Source organism: Artemia sp. Qi Xiang Cuo, chromosome 1, assembly GCF_049724085.1.
Source record: "Artemia sp. Qi Xiang Cuo chromosome 1, ASM4972408v1, whole genome shotgun sequence".
In the NCBI taxonomy this organism is placed as follows: Eukaryota; Metazoa; Arthropoda; class Branchiopoda; order Anostraca; family Artemiidae; genus Artemia; species Artemia sp. Qi Xiang Cuo.
Window position 1 is genome coordinate 70,457,878 of NC_142794.1, and position 17,922 is coordinate 70,475,799.

Genomic DNA, 17,922 nt, shown 5'->3' on the forward strand with positions numbered 1-17,922 from the left:
GTTCATAATAGCTGATGCGCAATTATGCGTCACTGTTTACAGTTTTATGAAACAGCAAGTTAATCAGTTTGGTTAAATAAAGCTTCAAAATAAATGTCTATGTTAATTCACTGATCTTGTACGGACCAAGTGACCTTTAAGAAACGAATATGCCACTGTACAGCATTGCTTCCTCTGAAATTGGGAAGCTCAATTATATAGTCTTTTGGGGCAAAATTTTCCCATGGCATAATCTAATTTCTGTCCAAGTGAGAGAAAATCTAATTTTTCCAAAACCATTGATTTGATATAATCACACCGGGAAGCAAAAAAATGACAAAAACGCTGGGAAAAATACAAATTCCACATGTTTGCAGAAAGGAACTTGAAAGTTCTACTACAGGTTTCTTTAATATGCTTAGTTTGATATTGCGATTTTCATTAAGATCATTTGTCTTTTTATGGGAAATTTTGCCTTTTTATGAAAATCTGGCCAATTTCCTCAGACACATAGGTTTTGATGGGCAGCTTTAAACAATAATTTTGGTATATTTTAAATCAGCATCAAAAGCGAATTGTTTTGATGAATTAGTTCATATCAAAATTCCCTTCAAGAGTTTCGGTCATAGCCCAGCCATTCCTTAATTCATCACCATTAACTGTTGGAAATTCAAATTTTACTAAATTATTTTTTTTCGAAATACTAAAAGAAAATGTAAAGGAAGAGTGAGACTGTGATTTTTTCCCCTTTGATTCAGAAATTGTGAAAAAAAAGTCAAGCTGCAGATTGTTAAAATTACACCTCATATTTGTTTAGCACAAGAACAGCATTAAACAACTAATCATAATGATTAGTTGTAGGTAACTACTAATATATATATATATATATATATATATATATATATATATATATATATATATATATATATATATATATATATATATATATATATATATATATATATATATATATATATATATATATATATATATATATATATATATATATATATATATATATATATATATATATATATATATATATATATATATATATATATATATATATATATATATATATATATATATATATATATGTATATATTAATTTGATCTTACCTGGCTCAAGATTTCCACCTTTTGGACGCTGGAGAGATACAGTCAACTGACCCTGGGCCTTGCAGAAAAAATTAGTCAACTGCAAGAGGTTGTCAACAGTGATTCCATAAAAAGTAAGTAGACGATCAGAATGATTGAGTTTTGGTATATAAGTCACATATATATCTTCCATCTTAAAAAACGGTAACTAAAAAAAAAAAAAAAAAAAAATACAAGTTTAAGAATCCATTTAGAAAGTAAATACCCAAGGGATACTGTAGCTACACATTTAGTCCTTTCTCACTAGATGATTCCCTTTGGTGACATTAGTTTTTTTTTTTATATTGGATTTTAATTTTTGAAGACGTATTATTTTTTACAATTGTGTAAACAAGTTTATATCATTGACTTAACATACTTCCTCAGTTTTAAATTGGGTACTCACTTGTCTTACTAGAAGAAGGCAACCCAAGCTGTGATCAATTGAGTAAAGTGCTGCTTGTATACAATGTCTAATCTTGCTGGTGCAAAAAGATTCGGAAAAATAATTTTTTGTCTTCAGTAGCAGAAAGACCCAAAAACACCATGTCTGCCTTATTGTCCTAAAGACTATCCTACGAAACAGTTATTGTATGAACACACAGGATATTAAAATGAAATTTTTGAAACATAATTTTGCATCCACAAAGATAATTAAAACATTTTTTGGTTAAACAACAAGTTGTTCACCTAATGAGATTGATCAAAAATTACATCAGACAAACACACAATGACGTTGGCAAACACATGCCAATGCAAGTCTTAAAGAGAGGAGACAAACGGTGAAGACCTTTATAAAAATATGCAAGTTCATTTTAAGTCAGCTCTTTAAATTTCAGATTTTACTGGGAAAGAGAAGTTAATATATCTTCCCTTGGATTACAACCACAAAATATGTTTGTAAATTTTAAACAGAACCCAAAAATATTTGGTTATCAAAATTTTATTGCAACCAAAGGGTGAATTCATAAAAATCATTTTTATTTGTTCTGCCTTTATGATATGAGAGAATATTGAGTCTTCAAGACACGTTTTTCATATATGTGCAAAAAGCCTTAGAAGAAGCAAAATAGTGGTGAGCATATGCAAAAGGAAGACAATTCGCCACTGAATTCACTGATTTATGGCTCAAGCCCTCTGTGGTTTATTTGGAAATGGTATTCTAAGCAAAGGGGTGAACTGTTTCCAATCAAGTTTTTACTGGGAGCATAGAGTAGGGGCACTCCCTCCAATATAAATGATGCTTTGTGGTTGTAAGTTTTAAGAGCTCTTACTTGTAAATAAGCTCTTTGTTTTAAATATAAATTTCCTGGTTTAATAATTGTTAATGCTAGTTTTTGGGAAAAAAAACAGCTGTGGAATATGCACCCAAAATTCAATTCCTTAGAAATCCCTACAGCTTTTTAGAACTTATGCTTTAGTGGCATAGGCATATTTATAGGTAAGAATGCATGCGTCTTTACTGATTAAACCATAACATATTTGCTACTTATAAGTAAAAAGAGCTTGAATAAGTACTTTTTTTCCCAAAATAAATGCCTATACTCATTTACTGAAGATTTTTTTTGAATAAAATTCCAACTTTAATACATTTCTTTACACTATAGTGAACAACAATACACTGACATTCAAGATTACATGTGTTATTTCATTGCAATTCCATTACTATCTGAAATTCTATACACTGAGCACTGCTAATGCCATCTTTTAAGAAATAGCAAATACTTATTCAAGGTCTTTACAAATATTCTCTCAAAGGTCAGTTGCATTGCAGCTGAAAACAGGCAATAACTATGATTTCCAATGAACCTGAAAGTTGATTTTTCATTGGTACTTAGCAAAAGAAGAGTTCATGTCTATTAACACTTAAATATAAAAAAACAAGCTTTTTTAACTGAAAGTAAGGAGCGACATTAAAACTTAAAATGAACAGAAATTATTCCGTATATGAAAGGGGTTGCCCCCTCCTCAACCTCTCGCTCTTTACGCTACAGTTTTTTATTGTGTTAAAAAACAAAGTTGTGAGACAGAGTCAAGTTTTAGCGTAAAGAGCGAGGGGTTGAGGAGGAGGCAGCCCCTTTCATATATGGAATAATTTCTGTTCATTTTAAGTTTTAATGTCGCTCCTTACTTTCAGTAAAAAAAGCTTGTTTTTTTATTTAATTTCTGAACGTTTTTGAGTTAATTCAGCTTTCATTTTGGTTCACTGTATATGAATAATTAAAACAAAATTAACATATTAATTTTACTTTTTTTGGCTAAATGGCTTTCTCTAAATTTTGTTCTGACGTAACTTACGAATTAACTTACGTAACGAACTTCTGTATTCATATATATTTATTACGTATATTACGGGGTTCGACCTCTAGTCAATACCTTGCTCTTTGTGCTAAATTCAAATTTTGTTCCAATTCTTTAAGAATGACCCATTAATCGCAAAGGCCGTTAATTAGAATAAATAGCTCTGGTGAAAGTACAAAAAAAAACTTAGCGTAAAGAGCGAGGTAATGACTAGGGGACGGACCCAATCATATATGTATTAATTTCTGTTTGTTTTAAATTTTTATGTTGCTCCTTACTTTTAATTGATTTTTTTATTATTATTTAATTTCTGATCGTTTTTTTTTAAATAATGCTGGGAAACGCGGCGCCCCCTTCATAGCAATGTCCCTTCCCCCATGAAAACTTTCTACATGGAAAGGTCCTCCCACGTAACACCCAACCCACCCTAGCCCCCCCCCCCAAATTACCAAAAAAAAATCCCCCCTGAAAACTTCTGTATACTTCTCAATAACCAATACTGTATGTAAACATTGGACAAAGTTCATTAAAAAAAAAAAGGATCATCCTCAAAGACATAAGCTGCGTTTTTTTTCGGAGTTCCGTGTTTCATGGTTCATGTTCCAAGTTTAATGTTCTAGCCCAATAGGGCAGTTTATTTCACTTTAGTGTTCTCTGTCCATGTTCCTGGTTGAACATATAAAAAAGAAATTTATGAAAAGTCTCAAAATATTCAAAACTGTGGAAACATGTGAAAAAATTCTGAGCTTTTTATTTGCCTTTTTTGTTGTACACAAATGTTTCACCTTGACCTCTATTCAAAAACGCATATTCAGCAGGATCTATGTCCATTTTCGTCCTTTCAATCTGATCCTTTCTTTTGTCATCTACAGATAACTTTTTTCTATCTGGATAGGGACCAATCGAACACGGAACACGCATAAAGAGCAAGTTCCAAGTTTGAGGAAACAGACAGTCGAACAGGCAACATGATGTTTCGTGTTTCGCAAAAAAACGAAGTTTTGTTAAAACATGCTTTTGCGTGTTTTGTCGAAAACGAAAAAATGGCAAAACACGATTAAACCACGGAACCAACCACCCAAAAAAAACGCCACTATAGTTATTGTATTTTTCAACCATGCTGACAAAATGGCTATCTCATAATTTTGATCGGATGACTTTGGGAAAAAAATAAGCGGGGAGGGGGCTTAGCTGTCCTCCATTATTTATGGTCACTACTAAAAGGCCACTAAAGGGTACTACTACTACAACTACTAACAACTCACCACAGCGCCAAGCCCCCTGAGGCCAACACAGCTACGCACGCTCGTCCTCCATCCCAATCTATTCAAAACCTCCCTTTTTACACCCTCCCACGAAGTTCCCATGTCCTTTAAATTTTTCTTTATGACGTCCTCCCAACCCAGACAAGGACAACCTGCTTTCCGTTTAGCCCTAGACGGTTGGCCGAAAAGAATAATTTTCGGCAACCTGTCATGCTTCATCAGCAATACGTGCCCTATCCAGCTAAACCTTTCTTTCATTATAGCCCTAGAGAGTGGTATTGAACCACATTTTTTGTACAGCCTATTGTTTGAAATATGGTCAGTCACCCGGGTATGCAGAACAATCCTTAAACAATTTCTCTGGAAAACATCTAGGAAATCTTCATCTGCTTTTCGAAGTGCCCATGCTTTAGAGCCGTATTTGACTGCTGTCATGACCGTAGCTTTTAATATTCTAATCTTGGCTTGCAGACTTATCTTCTTATTCTTCCAAACTTTTTTTTAAATGTGAAAAAACACCCTGAGCCTTGGCTATTCTACTTTTAACATCTTCACTGCTCCCACCATCTTTACTAATAATAACCGCAACTGTTCTTCTCTTAAGATTTTATCTACTGCATCTCTCAGTCTAAAAAGTATCATATTACTAAGTAATTTGCTACCTACAGAGACCAGACTAATGCCTCAATAATTGCCACAATCACTTTTATCACCTTTCTTATAAAGAGGCTTGATTAATGTTTTCCTAAAATCATTTGGTACTTCCCCTTTTTCAAATATCATATTAATAATCATCAGTAACTTATTTCTAACCTCAGAGCCACAATATCTAAGAAACTCGTTTACTACCCTATAAGCACCTGCAGCCTTATTATTTTTTAATCCTTTCAGTATTGTTGCTAATTCTTCATCACAAAACAGATCTTCATTCACATCTAAGTTTTCACAAGCTTTTTCTTTTCCATCTATATCTTTTCATGTAACTCAATCCCGGTTTAGCACATTATCGAAATGTTCTGCCCATCTTTCGTTAACTCTTCCCTTATCACTAATTGTGGCCCCGTTCCTATCTTTAACTGGGCCAAGTCCGGATTAACTACTCCCTCTCAATTTATTGACATGTCAGTACAATATTTTATTATTATGCCGTCTAGCTGCATTTTCCAGATCCTTGGCAATTTTATCCATGGCCTCCACTTCACACCTCCTTAGTTCATATTTTAATGCTTTCTCGACTTTCTTTACATTCCTTTTGTTTTCATATGATTTATCACTCAGATAATTCTTGTACAAGTCCTTTCTCCTTTCCATTAGACATAAAGATTTTTCACTAATATTCTTAGCTGCAGTCCTAGCTTTCTTCCCTAAGACACATTCAGCAACTTCACAAATTATTTTTCTAAAATTATTCCAACCATCTTTCACATTATCAAATTTTAAACTCTCAAGTTTATTATTTAACTGTTCCTGGAAAGTTTCTCTCAACTTCTCTTTTTTGGAGTCTACCAACAACATAACTTCCCTGGAGGTAGTTACCCTTCCAAAATTTGAGCTTTAAATTAACCCTTAACACTACCAGATGGTGATCTTTACTTTTAACATCAATAACAGCACTCCTATATACCCTAGTATCCTGTATTGATCCTGCCAGTCTTTGGTTTACTATAACATAATGAATAAGGTTTACTGTCTTACCATCACGTGAATACCATGTTAACTTATGAGCCATTATATGACCAAACACTGTTTTGGTTATAACTAGTTTGTTATACCTACAAAATTGCAAAAGTCTGTATCCACTACTGTTTTCTTTTCCTACACCAAATCTACCTAGGCTAGGATACCATTTATCCCTATTTCTACCGACCTGGGCAGTTAAATCTCCTAGTAAAAACATCAAATTTTTGCCTGGAACCCTGTCTATTTGCTCCTGTAACTGTAAGTAAAATTCATCTGAGTCACTAGTATCTCTGTCAGTCAGTTCTACAGGGGCATATACAACTATAACTGATACCCTGAACTTGTTAGTCATAAAATGAGCAATTAGTATTCTATTATTAATACCTCCTCAGCCTAAACAAGACTTAGCAGCTTCCTTACTCATCATGAGCCCTACTCCCTGTCTATGTAGCCCATCCTTCCTGCCTGAGTAAACAAACTCTACATCACCTAATTTCAGGCTTCCTATTTCTAGGATATGAGTTTCTGAAACTCCGAATAAGTCCAGTTTTAATTGTCTGAATTCGTCAGTCAAAATGTTGATATGATGGTCATTTTTTAACGTCATAACATTCCCAGTTCCAATTTTCATGTTTTTTAAATTGAAATTATTTTAGCCTCAGGAAAAGCAATGATTCCGGATACCAGTACAGGAAAGGATCACATATCTTCTAAAGTCTACACCAAAGTGATTGAGCTGGCTTAGAACCGGACAGCAACAAGTCCCTGGGATCTCCATGAATGGGGGCTTTGTGCAATCCTGGGCCCATCTTGATCACAACATGGTTTTCAGCACTTTGCAATGCTCTTCTCTGAAAACTTAGTCTATGGCATCTCTCAGTCTAGCTTAGAACCGGACAGCAAGAAATCCCTGGGACCTCCATGAATGGGGGCTTTGTGCAACCCTGGGCCCATCTTGGTCACAACATGGTTTTCAGCACTTGGCAATGCTCTTCTCTTAAAACTTTGTCTATGGCATCTCTCAGTCTAAAAAGTATCATATTACTAAGTAATTTTCTACCTACAGAGACCAGACTAATGCCTTGATAATTGCCACACTCACTTTTATCACCTTTCTTATAAAGTGGCTTAATTAATGTTTTCCTAAAATCATTAGGTAAACCTAATTTAATAGCTACTTCCCAAATTACTTTAGCTACTTTAATCTCACTGTGACTATAAAACTTTGGTTGACTGTCAGCAAGAGTCTCAAGGCACAGATCACTTTATATAAATAATATACAGTAGAATCACAACTCAATAATATTTGGCTACTACAGTCTTGGCGGATATAAAAGCTCCACCAATATTCTCATCCATTGGACTGCTGATGGAAGAACAAATGAGAACCCTGGAACACACATTTTCTCAGAAACTTTCTCAAAATGCCTTTGAAACCTGCTCAAGACTATGCAACCTACTTGTAATTTCTAAAAACATCTAATAAAAACATTACACTACTAATTAGCAATTTTTATATATGTATTGGAATAAACCAATTTAAAATTGTATTCTCTAAAATTTAGTGTTACAAAGGTGAAGCCAAGTTTTGCATTTGAGAGAAATCTGACTTGTCTACCCATGAAAAAATCTAATGTTGCTTATATTTTAATGTTCTCTGGAGCACTTGCATCTTGGTCTGGCTTTGTATAATGATTGAGATAGGGAACGACTCTACTGTATATATCTATCTACTGTGGCACAGAGATAACTTTTTTTAGGGTGGAGGAATGCACCCTGACTCCCAAGCATCTTAGAAACCTCTTCTAGGGAACTAATTATTGCAGTTGAATCTTTTATAGAGAATGTTTTAGAGGCAGGCAAGGTATAATTTAAAAGCCTTTAATTTCTGCTCTAATGAGCCCTCCCACGATATTCTAGGACCACTGGTTCAATATAATCACTCCTGGGAAAAAAAACAACAAATAAACAGGCATCCATGATCTTTCTCCTGGCAAAAATACAAATTTCCACATTTTTGCAGATAGGAGCTTGAAACTTCTACAGTAGGGTTCTCTTGTGTGTTGAATCTGATGGTGTGATTTTCATTAACGTTCTATGACTTTTAAGGGGTGTTTCACCCTTTTTCGAAAATAAGGCAAATTTTCTCATGCTTTCCAAATTTGAGAATTTGTTTTATTTTTTTAATTTCTGTAGGGGGAAGGAATTTTGGTACTTGTTTATTATGTACCACTTACTCCAGTTTACACTGTGTAAAATTTGAGAACACACCAGTTTTTACATTAGTTTCTTTGTTACTTTAGATATAAATTTGGGCTATAGATTTGCATATTGGGGGGGGGGGGGTGAAGTTTAGCAGGTCTGCATACAAAATGTGTTTGGTACAATTATTTTGCATATTAGATAGATAGATAGATGAGTGTATTTTTAAGCCAAATATACGGCCATGAACACAGTAAAATAACACAAATGAAAGGCAAAAAGAACATAAACTTTGATCATCAATCATCATAAAAAACTTAAATGAAACACTATATTAACCTAATACTAGTATTTAATACTTGGAAAAACAGTCATTGAAAAAAAAACACTTAACACTTTGAAAAAAGAGTTAAATGAAACAGTACATTTACTTTATACTGGGATTTTGTTTTGTTTTAGTTAACAACATTTCCAAATACCTTGCTATTCTTCTGTAATTTTTTAGTGGCCATATACCTAGAAAGAATTGTTTTCTGACTTCAAACTGTCCAAATACTTTACCCCCCTCTTCTTAGGTGCAAATATATAGCCCAAATTATATATTTCCCATATATTCTGTCACTTGTCTTTGTCTTCTCTTACACTAAGCTGAAAAAAAAAACTAACAAAGAAACTGGTTAGTTCCCAAGTTTTACATAGCATAAACTTGAGTGAGTGGCACATAATACACAAGTACCAAAATTCCTTCCTCCTACAGAAATCAAAAAAAATAAAAATCAAATAAAATTCTCAAATTTGAAAAGCCTTATTTTCCATGGGGGTGGGGGTATATAATGGGGGAGGATTTTCTGGGGGATAAATGCCTAGAACTGCTTATGACATATAAGCTTACTTACCATGAAACCTCTCCCCCCCCCACAATTCATTTTTTCAATTTTGCAAAATATTGGCACTGACAGGAGGGGACATTCAAAGAAGCTGTTCAAGCCATCTGTCAAAACTCAACACTGATAACAGTTTTTCTCCTGCCATGTAGTAAACTACTGGAAAAGTTGAGTATGCAACAGCCTCAGTACCCAATGATGAAGTTTTCAAGAAGTTATTAGATGTCAAATGGAATGGTGTTCCCTGGAAGTGCCAATGGGACGCATTTGATAATAAATCAATCATTCACATCATCAAGTATGGAGTAACTAACAGATCAAAATGGATCTTAATTTGCTCCAAAGTGCAAATTAAGGTAATATTCCCTTGTTTTCAACACTTCATAAGGAGATCACTTTTTTCCAATGGCCCCATAGGGCTAGTTCATGAAAACTAGCCAGACAGGTACCAATGCAAAATTGGTATAACACCTACTGCTAATTACTCACTGCAGTACCAAGCCACTTCAGGCCAACACAACTGTTCACACTCATCCGCCCAAACTTATTCAAAGCTTTACTGATTAACTCCTTCCCTGAAGTAGATTCGTTTTCTATTGACATTCAAAATCGTAAGTCTCCAGTAAATTTGTTTATACAGACTTTCCTGGTTGAAAACTATGTTGACTGGATGATATTCAGGGGGTTCTTGCAACTGATGATATATTGCAGAAACACAAAATTGTAGGAGCATTTCAAATCATCTGCTAAAAGCACGAAATATGCATCTCCTTTACTGCAGAACAATATTGTAAATAGTATAGACAATATGATTTGGAACATTATTTTGAATAGAGTAAAAATTATTAAGTGTTTTTCAATATTGACTGTTGAGATGAGTGATTTTGAGTGACTGTTGACAGATTGTTTTTGGTGTCTGTTTCCATGACAACCATCAAATAGAAGATAGTTTTTTAGAATAAGTTGGTTAGAATTGCCTTTGATAAAGGTAGTAGCATTTCCCCCCTGATTCCTGAGAAAAAGTGAATTTGATTCTGCTTTCAGCTTCTGTTTCTCTGCAAAAAAAAATTTAATCTACTTACCTACTATGAATATTTTGATCTATGCAAGTTTCTATTTAAAAAATCTAGCAAAAGCACTTTCTTTCTTTATATGGAAAAGCTGTCTAGACAGCTGGAAGTGTTGGGACACTCACCTCAATACCAAGACACCAACATTAGTTATTCTTTTCTGCAGAAACTTCTCTTTTTACAAAGACTGTCTTTTCCCAACACCTTAAGCAGCTATACAAAGAACTCAATCTGAGATTTCTAAACCAACAAGCTACATCACTTCAAATTCAAGTTCTGTTCCCTCATTTTACTATTGATGCTGTATTAGCTGAGGTTGTGATGAAGCTACAGAAATATGAGCAGTTCTGTTTCTCTGAGACTAGCCTCCTTGCTGAGCTAACTGTCTGGGAAGCCAAATGGAGGTCTATGGGTGAGTCTTGTCATCCTGATAATTTCTGAAACTCTTGGTTGGTGTGATGAGTCCTTTTTTCCAACTGTGCATTCATTTATCATGCTAAACAGCTTAAAACATATCTCCAAAATCTGACCGGAGAGGGCAAGTTGAATGGTCTTGCACAAATGTCTATCAATTGCATTGTCAAAATGTATATTTACAATGTTTTAAGTAAATTTGGGAGGAAATAAAGACAGATTAAAATATATGAAATATTTACAGTTCTTATATTGTTTTGTATCTGATTCAAGGACTGACAACATTAGAGCTCTTCAATTTGGTAAACTTAACTCATTATTTTATCTCTTTTAAATAGTATAGTACCAAGTAAGGTCAAAAGGGGGACTATGACAGTAATGTACTTAGTTACTGGTAAGTTTTGGGTAACTTGTGGCCCCCTCTCCTGAATAGAAATCCTAAATAGACCACTGCCCTTGGCCTCATAAAAAAAAACATTCACCACCAGGAAGCTATGTGCAATAATGAAGCTTTATAAAGACATGGTCTACCCTCACTTCAAATTTGGCATGCTAATGGAAATGGTTCAAAGAACCCCTTCCCAACAAAGTAAGAGGGTTCAAACAAGACCTATGCCAACACAGTAAGACAAAACAAGGAATGTCTCACCTCACTCAAACACCCAACTTTAGCATACCATAGGAAAACATGAGATGTAATAAACACTCATAAGCTGCAGAAAAGTGACCTATTAATTCAAGTCTTCCCCTGGCCCCTCTCAACTACCACAAGAGAACAAACCACAAAGCTGAAGCTCCACTGCCTTGCACCAGGCAAGAGCACCAACACTTCTTAGTCCATTCTGTTCCACAACTGCCTGACTGAATCCACCATCCAGTTTTAAACCCTAGACACCTTCAAGACAGGAGTTTATCAAGACATAATCAATACCAGCAGTACTTTCATGCAGCTAATCCTCTTTGGATGGTTTCTAAAGAAAGAGACCTTGGAATCACTGGTGATGACAAATTGAACTTCAGCACCCATACCAAGACTGTGTTTATGTCTACCTTTTAGTCACTTGTCATTGTCAAAGCAGGGGCATACTGAGGCTCATTTTATTGGGGGGCAATCCTTGTAAATTTTACTGAATTGCTACCCAATTTATGCCAAATTTTCTGCAGAAATCAAGAATTTTGCTAAATTTTTGCCTTTGACAAAAATGTTACCAAATTTCAACAAACTGGGGGGGGGCGCCCCTCCCTGCCCCCCCCCCTTCGGATACCACTGGTCAAAAGAATAATCTCTATTAGACAAACTAGAGTGTTCATGAAACTGTATAAGGTATAGTTAACCCATTACTTGAGGCTAGAATATCTTTCATATCCCTTTTTTTTAAAGTACAGCACAGAACAACTATAATGATCAGTGAGTTGTAGCCAATGTTTTATGAGAAACACCTCCACTATTTTAAATTCTGCACACTTATAAATAGAGAAGAAAAAATGAGATATGATTCTTGCCCATAAATTTACACCTAAACACACTCTTCCTAATCTATTAGCCTACCCCTTGCATCATGTAAGGTATTGGTAAAATATGTAATATGCACAATTTACATAAAATAATTAACTATATAAAATATCAATTTTACAGGGGTCTGTAAAATTACAGTAAAATATCCAATTTTACCAGTTACAACACTATCTCTATAGGCTAATTGGAAAAGAAGTCTTTCAATAGACCTTGTAGTGTTTTCCCTATAAGAGTACACAGCAGTATATTTGATGTTTGCTATATAAAGGACCAATGACTACAAGTATGATCAAGTATGGCAAACCAAACCAGTGTTTCTAAACTATAAGATCCTGTGTCCACAATTGGACAATAGGCTATATTCCAAGACTGGGCTTAATCTTTATATGTGTCTTAAACCTTAGCCACCAGTGCATCAAAAAATGTTTATAGCAAAAAATAATCAAGCTTGGCTAATCACTTTCTTGATAAGAAAACTTAAACAAATTCCTGGGTGAAACAATCTAATTTCTAGGTAATACAAAAAAGAGTTTAAAGTAATTTATCTGTTCAAGTACTGAATAACTGTGCAATTACTTGGTACCCAATTTATAAATTAGTAAGAAGGGCATGAAGTAAAGCATTTGTGAATTATTTAGGCTAGGTAAATATTTTATAATATTTAAAGGAACTTCCCACAATTTTATAATGACTGCTTATGGAGTGACAGTAGGCTAGGCTACTAAACTGATAGCCTGTAAAAGATTGAATAGTAGAATTCTAGACAAGCTACTTTTTGCCATCTTGGAAAGGGGTTAGGTTAGAAAAATGAAACTTTCAGGGAGGGACCTATTGACTAAAGTGTCATGGGGAGGTAGCCTATTTTTAAGTAGCCTACCCAAGTACTCTTTCTCTTTCCAAACAGAACTGACCTTTAAAACATTTGGTGTCATAGAAGTGAAACTTTGTAAAATAGGCTAGTCTATAGCCTACCTCCATCTTAAAAGAAGCACAAGGAAGGTAGGCTTATTTTGAGCTTCACAATTTTGCTCAATCCTAATTTATAAGATTTTAATGATCTGCAAATAGATTTACTAAATTCAAAAATAAAATTCTTTAATTGCCTATCCCTAGGTTATGGCTTAAATACTAGGCTACTTAATAACAGGAATAGCATTTTTAAACCAAAACCAGAGTAGCCTAGGCTAAAAGAAACCAAAAACTGAAAATTAAGACATAATAATAGGCTATTCTGTAAAAGTTCTGAAGACATAGACCTGTCAGGTAGGCAAACTCATAATACATAGAAATCAGAAGAGGGCTGACATAGGATAGCCTAGTAACTTGACAATAGGCTAGGCCTAGGCTACCTTCCAAGAGTATGATTTTGACCCTGGATTCATTGCTGGAAGTTGTTTTTCCTACCCTAAACCCTATCCAAGATATCAAAAATCAGCCCATCTAAAATTTTAGACTGGTTTAGGGTAGGCTTGGTCAAGGATAGCCCAGGCCTAGCCAACATTTCATTTAACCACTGTAAAGCAGTAGCCTAGGAAATTCACTAGCATAAAATTATGAAAAATGACAAAATTTAGATAAGATGCTGATTTCTCCAGAATCAGAATGACTTACACTTAACTATCATCACTAATAAATATTATAGACATGAAACCGTGCTTTCCAGTCAAAAGACCAAAATTTTGGGAATCTTGTGACCAAAACGATGAAATGAGACGATGAAACTATAATATTTATATCAGATAGCGCAATTTTTCTATTACAAAATTTGGGCGATAAATTAATGGAAAATCAGATCTTACTGCTATAGATAAAAACTTGATTCCTGATCATGTACTGCAGACTGTTTTGCTAAACTGATTTCAAAACTTGATAAATATTGAGCAGTTCATATTATTTACCTACAAATAAATTGAACATACGACTAAATTTCATTTGTTTATGCTCTTTATGAATATAATAATCGTGTTTCCCGCAAATTCAATTTTAATGGACCCTTAGAAAATAATAACTTCGTTCGGTATTTTTGGAATATAAAAATGAGTTATAACATTTTTTTCAAGCTTACGATTTGGTTACAAATCCGTTTTGTAAGAGTTTTATAATTCACAAACGATGATTTGTCAAGATTGAGTTGGATAGAAACAATTCAAAACAATTTCTCCATTTTTCCATCTGCCATGTTTCTTGTGTCGGCTTTGATATTTTTCGACATATAGGTGAAACGGTGGTATTTAAGCGCCTAACAGATAAAAAGAAGACATGGCGGAATTGTTTTGAATTTTTTTATTCAACTTAACCTTGACAAATCAACGTTTGTGAATTATACAACTTTTACAAAATGGATTTATAATGAAATAGTAAGTTAGAAACAAATGTTATAACTAGGGCCCGGCCGATATGGTTTTGGGTATGACACTGATATGTCGGTAGTATACCGATACGATACGGATATAGTTTCCCTATAAATTCCCCTCCATAAAAAAAACCTTACCTAAAGTTTAAACGACCCATTCTCTGCCCATATTCATACTCACATGTTTCTTCCTTGTTTATTACATACCAAAGACTAGCTTCAATAATTCCAAAAATTAGGCCATTTAAAAGAATTGCTTGATGAGCACGCAAATGAAATAGCGGATATTGGTGGAAGTGACAAATAAGAAAGAATTTAATCAAAGAAGCCCGTTTAGTTACATAAACATAAATAAGTAAAAATATGATTGAAAGAAACGTAAGATATTTATTGAAATTTGTTATTCAAATTGGAATTTTAATCGTTCACATATTGATGTGAAAATTTTAAATTCATATGATATGGTCTCTTACTAACGAATTCATACAAGGCACACTCGATACAGGGGTGCAGCTAGAGTTTTGAGTTTGGCGGAGGAGTTTAAAGAATGAATCGACAAAATTGTCCAGTATGCCGACAAATGCGGACACACAAACTAAATTTTCCATGGTGTTGACACGCGGCGGTGACACCCTGGAACTCTCTCCTCATCATCTTAAAACACCCCCTCTTCTCCTTTGCTGGAGAGCTATGGAAAGTTCAATTTTTTCTTTAACAGTAATTTCCTGATCGTTTTAAGTTTGAATTATGATAGTAATTTATTTGTGTTGATCTTAAATTTCTCATACGCAGACACTAAGCAGGTTGGCCAGTGGCTGGGTGGTAACTTATACTAGCATTAATACGCTCAAATTTGATGATAGACGTTAACAAGACTGTTCGTCTCGGGGCAGCATAGGATAATGTCTGTCCAATCAGAATTTAAATTTAATGATGGATCGTGATATTTTAGCTACGATCAACAAATAATTTAATAAAATAAATGTGAAAATTGTCAATTGCCTGCCAGGAGAGGCAATCGACAAAACTTATAAAAGTTATGACTCCATAAAAGATGAAGAAAAAGGAGGAACTGAATTCTCAATTCAATTGTTACTGCAGGTTTACCGCCTCATTACTGAACAATATAAAACAAATACAATAGTTATTCTTTTGTGGAACTTACATATTTTAGTAGGGATGTGTAATGGAACCCGCCTTATTGCTGCTAAATTATGTAACATTATAATTAAGGTGAATATAATTACTAGGGAAAAATCAGAAAACAAAGTTCACATTTGTCAAGTTACACTTGCTATTAAAGGTCTACTTGGATGTACTATCCAACGGCATCAATTTCCACTTCGACTTACATTTGCCATGACTATGCATAAGTCGTGTGATCAGATATTTGAATTTATTGTCGTCGACCTCCGCCTTCCTGTTCTTAATCATGGTATGTTGTATGTGGTATTTTCTCGGCTGAAAAGACAACGTAGCTAAAGTTCTGCTTCCACCTGAAAATGAATGGTCAACATAAAATGCTGTATGGAAGGAAGCCCTGACAACTGCCTTATCGAAACATCTTATTGTTCGACTTTTTTTCAGATTGATTAAACGAGCAGCAATTGTGTATATATGTGTTTACAGATTTTTCCTCGAAATCGGTTAAATAGTTTCTTTTTTTCTCAAAACTGGCATATTAAAACTGGCAAAGTATTTTAGTACTTTTGAAAAAGCATGTTGTTGGTCTAATTAAACGACCCTTATGTTTCAGGAGCCGTACTTAATGAACTTGGATAAAATTCAAACTTTAGCGTGAAGAGCGAGGTGCTGGGGAGGGGTAACACCCCTCATATACGTAATAACTTCTGTTCGTTTTAAGTTTTTATGTTGCTCCTTACTTTCAGTCGAAAAAAACTTTTTATTTAATTTATGATTGTTTTTAAATAATGCCAGGAAATTTGGCTCCACCTGCACGGAAAACCACTCCTCCCCATGTAAATATCCTCTAGATAATTCGATCCTGGTGAACATTTATCCCGGACAATTGCTCTTAACATTTCCACGCGTAAAATTGAGTTGACAAAGAGAAAGCAAGACATATAAAAGGAACTTCGTAGCCTATAGGAATTCTTGTAAATTCCCCTAGTGAAAAATTTCTCTTGAAGACTTCATCCCCTGGAAACTTCTCTCCCGATGGAAAATCCTCCCCGTGGAAAATCCCCCAAGTAAAAAATTCGTCCCTCGCCCTCCACCCGAAAAATGTATGCATACTTCCCAAAAACCAAAATATAAGAATTCTCATTTTAAACAAAGAAAAATACTAATTGTAAATAGTCAACAAATACAAATCATCTGATTTCATTAGCATTCTCTTTTATTCAGCAATTTCTTGTTTTGGTTATTATTACAAAATGTGCAGACAAATGAATTAAATAAAATGAATTAAATGAATTAAATAAAAAAATAATTTTGCAACTAAAAGTAAGGAGAAACATTACAACTTATAAAGAACAGAAATTATTCCATATATGAGGGTGGCTGTCCCTTCCTCAACTCTCGCTCTTTATGCCAAAGTCTAAAAGTTCTTTATAAATTGTTCTCATTCAAATTCAACGGTTTGCGTTGGTGTAGTCTTTTTTTAAGTTTCAGAATTGTGACAAAAAGTCAAACTCTAGTGTAAAGAGCGAGGGCTAAGGAAGGGGAAGCCACTCTTTGCTAGCTCCAAGGCCTTGATTCTGCCTAGCTGAAACTATCTAGCAGCACTATGTGATATGTTAGACATACTGAGTGCAATCATTTTACTTACCTATATTCGATATTGACGTTCCAGTTCCAACAATTGTAGGTAAATTTATATAAGTATGTAGGAAGAAAATGTGTTTTTATGTTTTTTCCAAGTTCAGTAATTGCTTCTGGTTCATATTTCATTTTGAGCCCTTAAAGGAGCTCAAAACCAGTGCCGGATCCAGAGTGGCTCCCCTCCCCTAGCGTAGTCTGAAGTAGTGTAATTTACTTAATTAACTCAGGTTTGCGTTAATTAAACTTGCTCCTAGTGGAAGTTTATCGGATCAACCTTTTTTGCGTGCCCCCCCCCTAATTTTTTTTTCGGATCAACCTGTTTTGCCCCCCCCCCCTA

The 17,922-nt window shown here is 34.3% G+C and overlaps 2 protein-coding genes across 2 annotated transcripts in view; one reads left to right on the top strand and one right to left on the bottom strand.

Moving 5' to 3' along the window:
• Positions 1-14,129, bottom strand: part of LOC148956672 (uncharacterized) — a 75,143-nt gene extending 61,014 nt beyond the window's left edge. Inside the window, exons 1-2 of the mRNA XM_089091677.1 lie at positions 14,060-14,129; positions 1,099-1,285 (exon numbers count right to left, since the gene is read on the bottom strand). Coding sequence (XP_088947803.1) covers positions 1,099-1,270 — 172 coding nt within the window. The 5' untranslated portion in view covers positions 1,271-1,285; positions 14,060-14,129. The remainder of the gene's footprint in view (positions 1-1,098; positions 1,286-14,059) is intronic.
• A 1,851-nt stretch (positions 14,130-15,980) lies between these two features.
• Positions 15,981-16,283, top strand: LOC148956674 (uncharacterized). The gene has a single exon (XM_089091687.1). The coding sequence runs from the start codon at positions 15,981-15,983 to the stop codon at positions 16,281-16,283; it is 303 nt and encodes a 100-aa protein (XP_088947813.1).
• Positions 16,284-17,922: the final 1,639 nt, after the last annotated feature.

What these genes read in the sequence shown, in the direction of transcription:
- LOC148956674 (XM_089091687.1), top strand. Translation starts at nt 15,981, where the DNA reads ATGTGTAATGGAACCCGCCTTATTGCTGCTAAATTATGTAACATTATA.